The sequence below is a fragment of the Bombus bifarius genome, unplaced genomic scaffold (assembly GCF_011952205.1).
Source record: "Bombus bifarius isolate JDL3187 unplaced genomic scaffold, Bbif_JDL3187 scf7180000008176, whole genome shotgun sequence".
NCBI classification, from domain to species: Eukaryota; Metazoa; Arthropoda; class Insecta; order Hymenoptera; family Apidae; genus Bombus; species Bombus bifarius.
The window spans coordinates 1,410,290-1,421,769 of NW_022884493.1; the positions used below are offsets into that span (position 1 = coordinate 1,410,290).

Below are 11,480 nucleotides of genomic sequence, written 5' to 3' on the forward strand. Positions count from 1 at the left end.
TCGTTTCCATGGGGCTTCTGGATCGCGAAAGAGCTCGACGGGGTGAACACTGCCACGAAATACTGGCAACACCAGCGACCCGCGAAATGTTACACAGGCCAGCGGGGACTACGAACAACGGTGTGCCGCATTTCTTTCGTTTCGTTCCAACATCTGATTTATGGCGAGAATTCCGTACGCACGGTTACAAACCATTCAACCGGATTCCGGAGGTCCCAGTTGGGAAAGGAAAGTATCGTCAGCGACTTCCGACTCCGTCGTGCGACTCTTTGTCCTCGTTGTACCCTTGAATTTTTGAGTACTTTGTCGATTTCGTGTCGTAAGAAGTTTATAAGAGATACGATGATACTTGAGATTATACATTTGATGGAACACGAGAGAAATTTCATAGACTCACAGACACGTGTGTTTTAAGGTTCATAGACACGTACCGGTTTTTCAATTAATAATTATTTAACGAAAACGATGGGATACACGATAAACAGGTGAATAAAAAAATGAAATTTCTGTTCACAGGTATCTGTACGAGAATTTGACGTGTCTAGGTGTCCCGTTGTGTACGCGTCTCACACGCCGCTACACAGGTAAGCATATAATTTTCTAAGGAAATCATCGAGATACATATATTATATCGTATATAATGTCAAACTAATCTTCGTGTATCGTGTCTGTGATGCTGTATTTAAAGCCATTTGAAGCTACGCGGTACTATTTGATTTGTTTCAAAATATTCAAAAATATTAGTTTAAATTTAGCGTCTAACGTTTAATTCGAACAAATTCAGTCTTGTTTCGCCGAACGAAAATATCTGATAACAAACGAGCGAACTTGCATTAACAACTTAATGCGCAGGATATCGCTTTTTTGAATACATTTACCGTAAAACGTCGGATGAAAGGAAAAGTTTTAAATCGAGCAAAAAATATTTGCGCCCAGACACGCCATAAAACTTAAGAAACGGAGAATTGGCCAATACTTTCGAAACAAGCCAGCACGGTATGTTCGCGTCACTAGAATGAATCAAGAAGTAAAGTAGCCAGCATTGAACGGATTAAACTTGTGTTGCAAGAAAACGAAGCGGAGATTTACGGTAGCACGAAAGGAGGCCGGCCCTTAATCAGGGCAAAGCAGCCACGTGAGATCGCCGGCCGGAGGCCATGCGTCATTGGATTAAGATTGTATCCAAATTATTCATCCGGTAGACGTCGCGCGTGTAAGATAGCAAGAGGAACGGGAGCCGGGTACGCGCGAAGGCGTTGCTTCGCGGTAAGCGATAGCACCGTCTGATATATGGGGACCACACAAACCGTGTAACGGGAACTTAAATCAGAATTAATAGCGCCCTTCGCGGGACGTTTTCAGTCCTCCGCGCGTTTACGCGGCCTCGATAAACTAAAATATAGTAACGAACAAAAGTATCGACACAAATCAGGTTTTCACGTAAAATCCTGGACAAATCCATAAAATATACGATTCTTTATTCAAACTTTATACGAAATATAACCTTCGAGTTTGAAATTTAAACGTATCGTAATTAAACGGCAGATCTTTATGCAAATTTATGAATTTCTAAAGAAACGAGAATGGTAAGTTCTAAATCGATCGATATGAAAATTAAAAAAAATGGATACGAGAACGATATAAGAGCCGGATTACGTCAGAAACGCGAGAAAACTTTCAATTTTCTATAATAATCGTTCGGAGTAAGAATTCCATATAATCATAATTGTCTGGAAGGACTGACTCAGTCGCTGTAACCATTTTCAATACCTTTTTTCGTCTATGTAGCTATATAGCCATGGGAAAAGGATAAACGCCAGAAAACGCAGCCGAGGAAAATTTAAGAAACGAAACGAAAGAAGAAAAAAGGAGCGATGCGAGATTAAAGTCTCGAGAAGTTGACGCAGCATTCTCGAGTAATATGGCGCGCGTTCCACGATGATTTAACACCGCCCACGATCCCATAATTCGTAACCGAACAGCTGTTTTCCCGAGTACCGATTAACGGAGCTGTGTATCGTTACGAGAAAATTACAAGCAACCGAATGTTAGCTAAACGATCAGCGTGGCCGCGGGAAAACGATCCGTGGCCGGGATGCTTGCGTCGAAGCAAATCGCCACTTTCCTCGTTCGACGTGGGGGGAAGATCATAAGGATTAGATTATAACGATTCCAGTTGTCGAAGAGAAGTCACGATCGCCTGCCGGAAGCACGAGAACCGTACTTCGCGATGAAGTCAGGTTCTCGATAGAAATAAATCGAAATATTATAAATTGCCTAAATGGTAATTATCTAATGATTGTCTGAATGCTGATATAACAGCTGTTTATCTGAAATTGAAGACGATGCGTCTTTATCTTATTACATAAACTGGGTACTATTATACGAAGAGACTCTGAGAGAGGGAAGGTTAAGAGGAACTTCATTTTCCTATGAGAAGCATCTGAACGGTTGAAACTACACACATCGCTGGACGAACAATTATTCTGGATATTCGAAAACTATAAACAGTTTAAGTATACGAAAACGTTGAATGTATGAAAATCTGCTACCTAAATATCTCCAGAAACACGATATAACTTAGCCTAGAAATTCAACACATAGTCTGCTACATTACGCGTACGATGGGATTTTTTCTTCGTGCGGTTAAGCGTGGTGGCTCTGGGTGTTGACCTTATTTTACAACACTCGAGAGAATACGAAAGAACGAGCACTTGCAATAGCGAGTAAGAACTCACTCGAGAAGATCGAGTTCCAATTAGATTCTTTTTACGACGATATTTTAATCTAAATGGTAGTACTACGAAGTACTGTGAAAATATAGAGCGTTCGTGACTATAACGATGCAGTAAGAACGAACAAAGATTCGATCTATTTGCACGAAAAGCCAAGGCCAAAGAAAAGAAAACGCCAGGTACCAGCAAACGTTAAAGAACGTTGCGCGTTACGCAAGTTCGCAAAGCTTCCGAAACGTCAACGTGGAAGGAGATGGAAGCCGGGATGCGTGGATGCAAAGTACCGAAGCAAAAACAAAGCGGACAGCGAGAAGGTTGCGGAGGTCTCGAGAAAGGGACGAGGAAGAAGGAAGTGGACACTGGTGAGTCTTCCGTGGAGTGCGGCGAGAGAGATTTCCTCGAGCGCGGTGAACGTAAACCGATCCGCTCGAGATGGGAGCAAATGACAACGCGTGCTTTGCATGTCGAGGGCCCTTCTAGCGGATACCGCGAGTAAATAAGGCGGAATCTGCACGTCGCATTGTTTGACTTTCCGGACGGGCGTCTAGGGCGACGACGGTAAAGGGGCCGACTCCGCGCGCACGACAAGACCGCGAACAGAAAAGACGATCCTCGGCTGATTTGCCAGAACCCTTCTTGGAAAAGTCGCTAGAGCCGAGCTTCGTTCCACCGTCCAGGTTACCGTTACCACGCCGGACGACCACGGATTTTTCCTCCCACGGCGATTAATCTTCGATCAATCTCGGAATTCTGAAGTCGTTACTTCTCCACAGCGATTACACGATTCGTTTCTTCTTATGGATTTAGTACTTAGAGGCTCCGGTTGAATTTTCAAGCTGCAAGCAAATGTTTATGGTAATAATTACACGGAAAGGAGAAAAATTGAAAAATTTTTTTATAATTACGTTGATAGAATTCAAGACTGGTTTCTTGGAATATCGAGAAACTTATGGAGACAACTTATCGCGCGTGTAGACTAATGTCACTGTCGTTTTGTAAAATTGTCGATTGAGCTGGAAATGTGTTCGTGTTTCGCTCGACAGATTTACAGTTTGTTGGTTATGTAGGAATAAAATTGTTGCGTGCTAAAGTGGTAACGTATGCTTACTAATTGCGAGATACTGCTATCGGAGTTCGGCTGACTCGGATGCCCGGTAAAGCTCGATCGAGCGGAAACCACGTTCATACGGCAGGTGCAAACAAAACTTTGCCGATACTCGTGTAATTTTACAAATCTCTAATTCTACTATACCTTTTTTCATTCGATTTACGTATTTGAAACTATCAAGCTTTCGAAGAAATATAACAATTTTATAGACCTCCAATTTTCTTTTTTCGCTTAATCCAAGCATCTAAGACTATCGGACAAACTTCGAATCGATATTCGTGTAGTTCGATATATCTCTGTACAATTCTAAAATTCCCTCTCGTTTGATCTAAACATTCAAAATTATCTAAAAGTCTCAACTACCATCGATTCCACTTTCCATGTTACATGCGTGACACGACACGACGAAACGCTTCATCTCCTTACTGCACCGCGTTTCGCAATCTTCCACCAGGTTCGATCGAAATCGACGTTTCCCGATACAACGAGAAAAGAAATTTTCAAAGTTCCTAGATTTCCCGGAACAAAACAGTGTCCACTTTCTATACTCTGGAGAAACGTGGAAACGTCTCGCGAGTAAAACGAGAGTCACGGAACATTCGTTCGCTGCTTTCCATCGCGAAGACCGGCGCATTGTTCTACGATCGATGCTAAACGATTCGCGTGGCAGGTGACTGGTTTTATCGCCGTGGCCGTGATTTTCCTACTGGACGCACCTGTTTATTCGTTTACGATCGACGAGCAGGTTGCGTTTCTGAACGTTGGAAAACACGCCGCACCTGCACGCCCACGGATCGTGACCCGCAGTCGACCTTATCGCGTGTTACAACGATAACGTTGTTTACGCTAGCCGAGAAAGTTTCCTCGCAGACGGAATGGACGCCCGGATTTCTCTTCCGTTGCTACTTCGCGCGTTCGTCATTCGTCCGCGAGCGCAGCGACACGCTGCCAGCCAGACTTCCGTACACAGGTTGTGAATTAACGTCATTGTTAACGGAGTTGATTTTAGCGGTTGGAGGCAAAATGAATCGAGATAGACGAATAACCAATCGCACGGATCGATTGACCAAGATTCTCAAAATCGTAGTTAGATCGAGCACATTGGAAACGCGCCCGAAGTGTGAAGATATCACTTATCGAGTACCCTATCTATACCAGATAAATTGTATCTATACACATAGTACAGGTCTGTACTAAAGATTAATTCGTAGAAAAATTAAGAAAAATTAAGTTCCAAGAGAAGTTTCCAAAACAGCCACCCTAGATAAATAACTCTTCTTCGGTGCAACGACTACGCATCAACGGACCTTAATAATAGTTCTGTGACACCCTCTCTCGCTTTATGCGAGCAAGTAAAAGTGTACGTAAAAAAAAAAAAAAAAAATGAGGATGTTTTAAAAGAAACTTCCGAAATGGCCGCCTTATACTTGGATATAATTCTTCCCCGATACGATTATCTCGTCGCCAACAGATTCTATTAACCACGTTCGCAACTCCTTCGTTCTAACCAAACTAGAATTCTCAAATCTCGCCGCGCACGAGAAAATCGCGTGAATCCATGGAGCAAGTGTAAGAAAGGCATGCTGAGACCCGAGGATGAAATCACGGTTGATGAGCGAAGCGACAGAATAATCCTCGCGATGGGACGTCGTCGGACAGGGGATATGCAGGTGCGGAACGCGATGCCACGGGGCTGGAGAACGGATAATCGATTAATCGATTGTACGCTCATCGATGCCGGGCCGCAGGGGACGTGGAAAGAGGAGCGTCTTCAGGGACGTCTCGCGGAGGAAGAGCAGCCGTTGCACGCGGTATTCGACCGCGTCCCAACAATTAGCCTGAGAACGAACGAGCGAGCTAGCGATTTGTCGCGTAAGATTTATAGCTTCATACATCCCAAGAGGAGACTCTGTTCTCTCGTGGACCCTTCTGGATTTCCCCTCTCGCGACGTTCGACCCATACGCGGCGTGCACAATCGAGAAAGGGACCCCGACCATCGTCCAGGTCTATCGCCATTCCCGTGCGTGGCTGTCTCTACGCGGTTTGACGTTCACAAACACTCGACGATCTCCAACGAGATCAGCGAGATCCGTCTTGGCCAGCTGTCCACCATCCTTAACCGTGACCTACCGGAATGCATGAGAACGCGTCCGCGATATCGTCTTCGATCGCGCTCCCTTCCGGTTTCCAAACGATCGAAAAGGAAATCAGGAGGGGAAGACCTCCGAGGAATTTTGATTTCGGGTCATGTGGTAGGGATAGGTGTAGAGAGAGGTGTTAGGTAATAACAGCGCGGCATCGATTCAGAGGATGGGGCGCAGGAAGTCGCAGGTTGTTGATTTTAGGTCGGACGAGTTTTTTGAAATAACACTCGAAGAGTTTGTTAGGCGATCGTCGAGGGCTATTGATCTTTGATGGCGAATTAAGGGACTGCGCGTGAAATTTATTTGCGAAAATGTCTATTGGTATACGAAGAGATTGATCGGGAAATAATCGGCAAACGTTATAAGGCACAAATTTTTCCTCTACTTATCGGCGAATTAAATTCGTTTATAATATGCAATAATCAACAGCGAACTTGAGTGTGCGACACGTTATTTGTAAGGTATATGAATATTTCGGTGTAAGATATCGTGGCTGGAAACCATAAAGATCAATGTGCCTAAAAAATGTCGATGCAATTTTTTTTAAATCTTCTTTTATACTCGTCAAGTAATTCTACTTCGAAATTTTCTTTTAAATTTTACGCCTTTAAAAGTTACCCACATACGAAAAATTATATTGTTTCCGTAATAGTAGAAATTTACTTCTTAGAAAAAGGAAGAAATCCCGTTTCTAAGTACTTATACACGTTGTTTTTTTCTCTCTGAAGAGACAGTCAAGTGTTTAAAGAAAATCTCAAATAGAGAATCGATCACGCAGAACCTTTTGGCGGAGACTAATTTACCTGAACGATGGAAGTCGCTAATTGAATTCAAAGTGCAGACGTAAACGACGATGAAGACGTGTTTGCACACTCGTTCTAGAGCCATTAATGAAGGAGCGTTCGCTATTAGATTGAAATTGGGAATTTCCTCGTCGTGGCAAAACGCAAGCGAGATCTATCTTGGTGGGTTCGTTTCGAACGAACTTTGCTAGTTTTCTATCGAAAGAGTACGATTCGTAATTCATCTTCATTTAGAGTGACGTCTACATTACCGTAAACGTTCTTTGAAGTTATTCCGCGTCTGCTCTTCATGCTTTTACCAACTGTTTAGGAAAAATATACCCCCCTCGTAACGACTCTCAATTTTAGAAATTACTTCGCACGAGTCGTAACTTCTGCTGATCGTGGGATTTAAATCCATAAAAATCAGTTTCCTAATTAGCGTTTAAAGACCACACACAAGAATATGATAAATCTATTTTTGTTCATTTTCCGACTCTTCGCTCGCTCGATGGTTGAAAGCAAGTGTTACGCTACGACACTCTTAAAAGATGATAAATCTACGAATTTATAGAATGTGAAACGCGTAACTGTGCTACGCAGAAGACAATCTCTTCGGCTGCGTAGAAATTAATTGTTGCGTAAATGTTCTATAAAAACTTAGATAGCTAAAAAGATATACGACGCTTCGTCGTATTTTTCCCCTACGATCTTCATTTACGAAGGAAAAAGATCCGGTCAACGTAAATCCACCGCGGTTTCACGCACTACAAAATACTCTTCCCGTTTCGCACGATCCCTCGCGAGCAATCGTCCCAACGTAATTATAGCGAATCCGCGGAGCGATAAGCGTTGGACCGAGCACCGATATTGGCTGGGACATTACGGTCGCCTTTTAATAACCATGGAGTTAGTTTAGTGTCGGCGGTAATGCCAATCTAATCTACCTTTTACACCGAGTACACCTACACGCCTAGCAGGAAGTGTACCCTCGCCACGCCGCATTATCCTTATTTACGCCGCTCTTGATACTATATTGCCGATAGGTCTTTATCTACGCCCGTCTCGAACGCGCGCCAAGCGGAATAAAAACCGCTTGCCTCTTGGAACCTCGCGAGTGTTCGCGCGGATTTATACTCGCGAGGGACCGGCGTGCGCGGCCAATTCTCTCGGTCTTTCTTTCTCTTTCACCAGCCGATCTCCGGTTACACGGCGATGCGAGGGAGATACCAGTGGTGAGGAAACAAGTGTAAAGAGCGCTGTAAAGCGTGGTAATTATGCGATACAACCAGCCACTCGCAACGAGACGTGTAGTTTATGTCGGCCGTGGACGCGAGCTCGTCAACTTCCCTGGCGGAAGTTGACCCCTCGTGGGATCGACACCGTGCATACTCGCGGAATGTTGTGGTTTTAAGAGGTTTCGTTTTAAAACGTTATCGTAAATTCGGTTGTAAAGATGAACGGAAGGTTTGTGCCACGGATCCTTGGGGTTTAAATTACTCGGATCTTTGTACAGCCTTTACTCGGCTATAGAGCTACGTGAATTAAGATTAAGTCGCCGATCGTAAAGGATATTACTTTGGATGCGCACGCGGGGTATTCAAAGTTAGCAACTTTTTGAATAATGGAAGTATTTCCTTGCTCGCGTTCGAACAACTTGCGTGATTTGCCTCCTCGTCAACCCTTGCATTTACTCTTTACTCTAGTGAAAATAGCAATACGTCTCCGGTAGTATTCCGAAGAAAACAGCAAAACACGTCGAAAGAAGTAAATTAGGATATAAATTTGCACGAAAATCTACCATCTACTCGTGTCTAACACGATCAAACTCAACTCGCACACTCTCCTCGACCAAGTATTCGAAAAACCAACAAATTGCAGGATGATCGTACCAAATCCCGAGCAACGGTCATGGGAAGAAGCTTCAGGGAACGTTCGCGACAAGATGACACGAGACCAGCGCTTCGTACGATCTCGTAAAGGCTGTACACACCGCGATGTCAGGCGTGTATACTCGATCGGAGGGAGCGAGAGCCTAGGTTGCGCAGGTAGTCGCGAGAAAGCAGGAAGGTCGCGGAGTCTCCGGGGCTCGGCGGTCGAGACCCCGCAGGAATGCAACGCCGGCTCGAATTAATAGATCGAGGGACCCGGGCGAATTTATCCGCTTCGTGGCGGCGAGTTTAAAAGCGGCGCGGGTCTCCTTTGCATCTCGATCTCTCCGCGGCGCTGGGGGACGTACGCGCAGGCCCCCGTGTGTATATACGCTGGAACGTACAGCGTACAGACATCGTGGCGAACAGAGAAAGAAGAAGCCGAGGAAGCCAGAGGAGAAGACAGAGCGGACGTTCGAGCGGAGTACCAACCGGGATACGTGGCTACGTATACGTTCTGCCGAAGAAAAGTCTCCGCTGGACTCGAGTTTGTTCGACTCTTCTTCTTTGTCGTGTCCTTTCTTCCTTTCTATCGCTTCTCTCTTGTCGTTCTTCCTCCTCGTTCTTCCGTTCTTCTCCTCCTTCGTTCTTCGTTCTGCGACGGTGGAGTAAAGGTTTCGTTGGTGGGATAAGTAAGAGAGACGCCGGCCCCGTGATGAGTCCAGACGACGGTTAGATAACGGGCAATCGCATTTAGATAAGAAGCGCGGAAGAGACCATTGGAAATGTTCGAATCCGGGCGGAGGACCCCATTAAGCAGAACCCTTGGTTCCGTGCCCCGCCGCGCCGCCACCCTGGCACGTGCGCCGACCCCGATAACTTCCATATAAGAAATGTCGCCGCAATTAAATCGGGCTGCTGCTTTTACTCTTCGTTCAGTGTCTGGTCTTCCCGTCTTTCTTCGAGGTAATCGTAACCACGAAGTTCGTGTCCTTGTCGATCGTTTCTTTTAGAGAATTGAAATTAACGCGGGAGTTTGGTAAATTTGGATCACGAAAAGGTTCGAGATGCGGAGTATTGGTTGACAACGGATGTCGACTTTTACAATCCTCTTACGGTCTTTATAAAGTATAGCAACGAAGTTTCTAGTCGAGATGACTGTAGCCAGTAGTTGGACAAATCGAGAATCTATGTGAGATACTCGCATTTCGCTATAGTCGAAGACGAAGCGCCACGATTTGGAAAAACTTGTTACGGAAGAACTCGCAGTGGAAAATTAATGGATTTCGTATTTAACCTGTCGTTCCAAATATGGTCGTTATCTTCTCCTATATCGACAGTTTTTCGAATACCTGTACGACGTTTGTTTTCGAAACATATACGTACGTAGAAAAGGCAGAAAAATTTGTCGAAGGTTCAAGGATTTAAGGGATGCATGTAGCATCGATAGTACCCGTATGCGATGCATTTTTCCTAATTAGATAATAATGGTGAATTACGCGCCGCAGAGTCAAGGAGATAAAGAACGAGCATGCAGCTGCGTGCTTGATCACGGTGCGACGCACGTTCGATAATAATCGCTCTTCGAAGGGTCTCCTATGTCAGGCGCCATTTTTTCGATAATAATTCCCCGATACTCGTTAGCGTCGTTCGTTTTCCTTGAAGAAAATTAGCCAAGAAATAAAAGTTACGAATATTAGTCTGTTAAACCGACTACAGAATAAGCCGATTTGTAGCTAATTGGACATCTTACTCGTTACGTCGCTCATCGACTTCAACTGTCTCAGTAAATTTAATTAATCTTTACAATTATGTGTTATAAACTGAAATTTGATTTCTTTTATTTGGTTATTTAAAATCCTATCGAAGACATATTTCCATTTTTAAATAACAAGAAACTCTTTAAAATTTGTACATTTTACCATGTACTCCGTACTTTATCCAAAGACAGTAAGAACTTTGTTTACTAGCTTTCTTAGTAAAATGGTATTTTTTACGTTATTTTTACACCGAATCTCGATACGTGGCTTCGCAACAACCCAAAAACAACCCATTTTCCACCTTCTTATGATTATTATCTTCCTCCGTACTGAAACAGTACACGCTTTCTCATCTATCTGACCCCTATGACCAAGATCTACCGAAACCCTCGATAGAAAGAAACGCAAGTATAGTTGGAAATGTCATCGAGGAACCGCGCTATAACCCGTACTCGGCGCAGATGGCAGTTCCAAAGACGTGAAACGAGACCGTGAAAAATGGCGTAATTTAATCGAGCGATTCGACACGGCATCGCCGCGACGTCCTTACCTGCCTAAGCTCTAAGAGGTGAGAAATGTTGCTCGTCCCGTGACCGATGTCTACACACCGCGCTGTCACGCACTGACATATCGCTCTGATAAAACCACGACCCGGCCAACGGTTTCTCCCTCGGCAGAGTCGCGTTCTCGACATTTAAGTATTTCTTACACGGGGCAAACGATTCGATAGCTAATGTCCCGGACGTCTGCTTATAAGAATCTCCACGTCGTCTTCGTCGTCGTCGTCTCCAATGACCTCGCGCGTTAAACCTCGCTTCGTGAATACACGAAGAGCTCGCCTAAACCCTGACCAGATCGTTGGCACGATTAATAATCATCCTCGGAGGCGTTGCGTCTTTTCACCACCGGCTTTCCAGCATCGTGTTGAAAACATCCGGTTTGGTGATTCGTCGGTTTCGTGGGATCGGTCGAAAGCGGTCGGGAGCAAGGGGAAAGGTGTATCGCGCATCCCCTCCGGCGAGACTTTCGCTTATTAATAATCTTATTAATTCTTCGCTCATTACGCGAGGCAAGATTAA

The 11,480-nt window shown here is 44.5% G+C and overlaps 1 protein-coding gene across 1 annotated transcript; it reads left to right on the plus strand.

Annotated features, from left to right (window-relative positions):
* Positions 1–8,652: 8,652 nt before the first annotated feature.
* Positions 8,653–9,494, plus strand: LOC117209358. The gene is made up of 3 exons (XM_033451309.1): positions 8,653–8,736; positions 8,819–9,005; positions 9,339–9,494. Exons 1-3 carry the CDS (start codon positions 8,653–8,655, stop codon positions 9,455–9,457), a joined length of 390 nt encoding a protein of 129 aa, XP_033307200.1. The 3' UTR covers positions 9,458–9,494.
* The last annotated feature ends 1,986 nt before the right edge of the window (positions 9,495–11,480 follow it).

Bases quoted from the DNA above. Each gene is read 5' to 3' on its own strand.
- LOC117209358 (XM_033451309.1), top strand. From the start codon at position 8,653: ATGATCGTACCAAATCCCGAGCAACGGTCATGGGAAGAAGCTTCAGGG. The intron at 8,737-8,818 runs GTACGATCTCGT...TAGGTTGCGCAG, and splicing joins TGACACGAGACCAGCGCTTC to GTAGTCGCGAGAAAGCAGGA. The intron at 9,006-9,338 runs GTACGCGCAGGC...GGGATAAGTAAG, and splicing joins TCTCCGCGGCGCTGGGGGAC to AGAGACGCCGGCCCCGTGAT.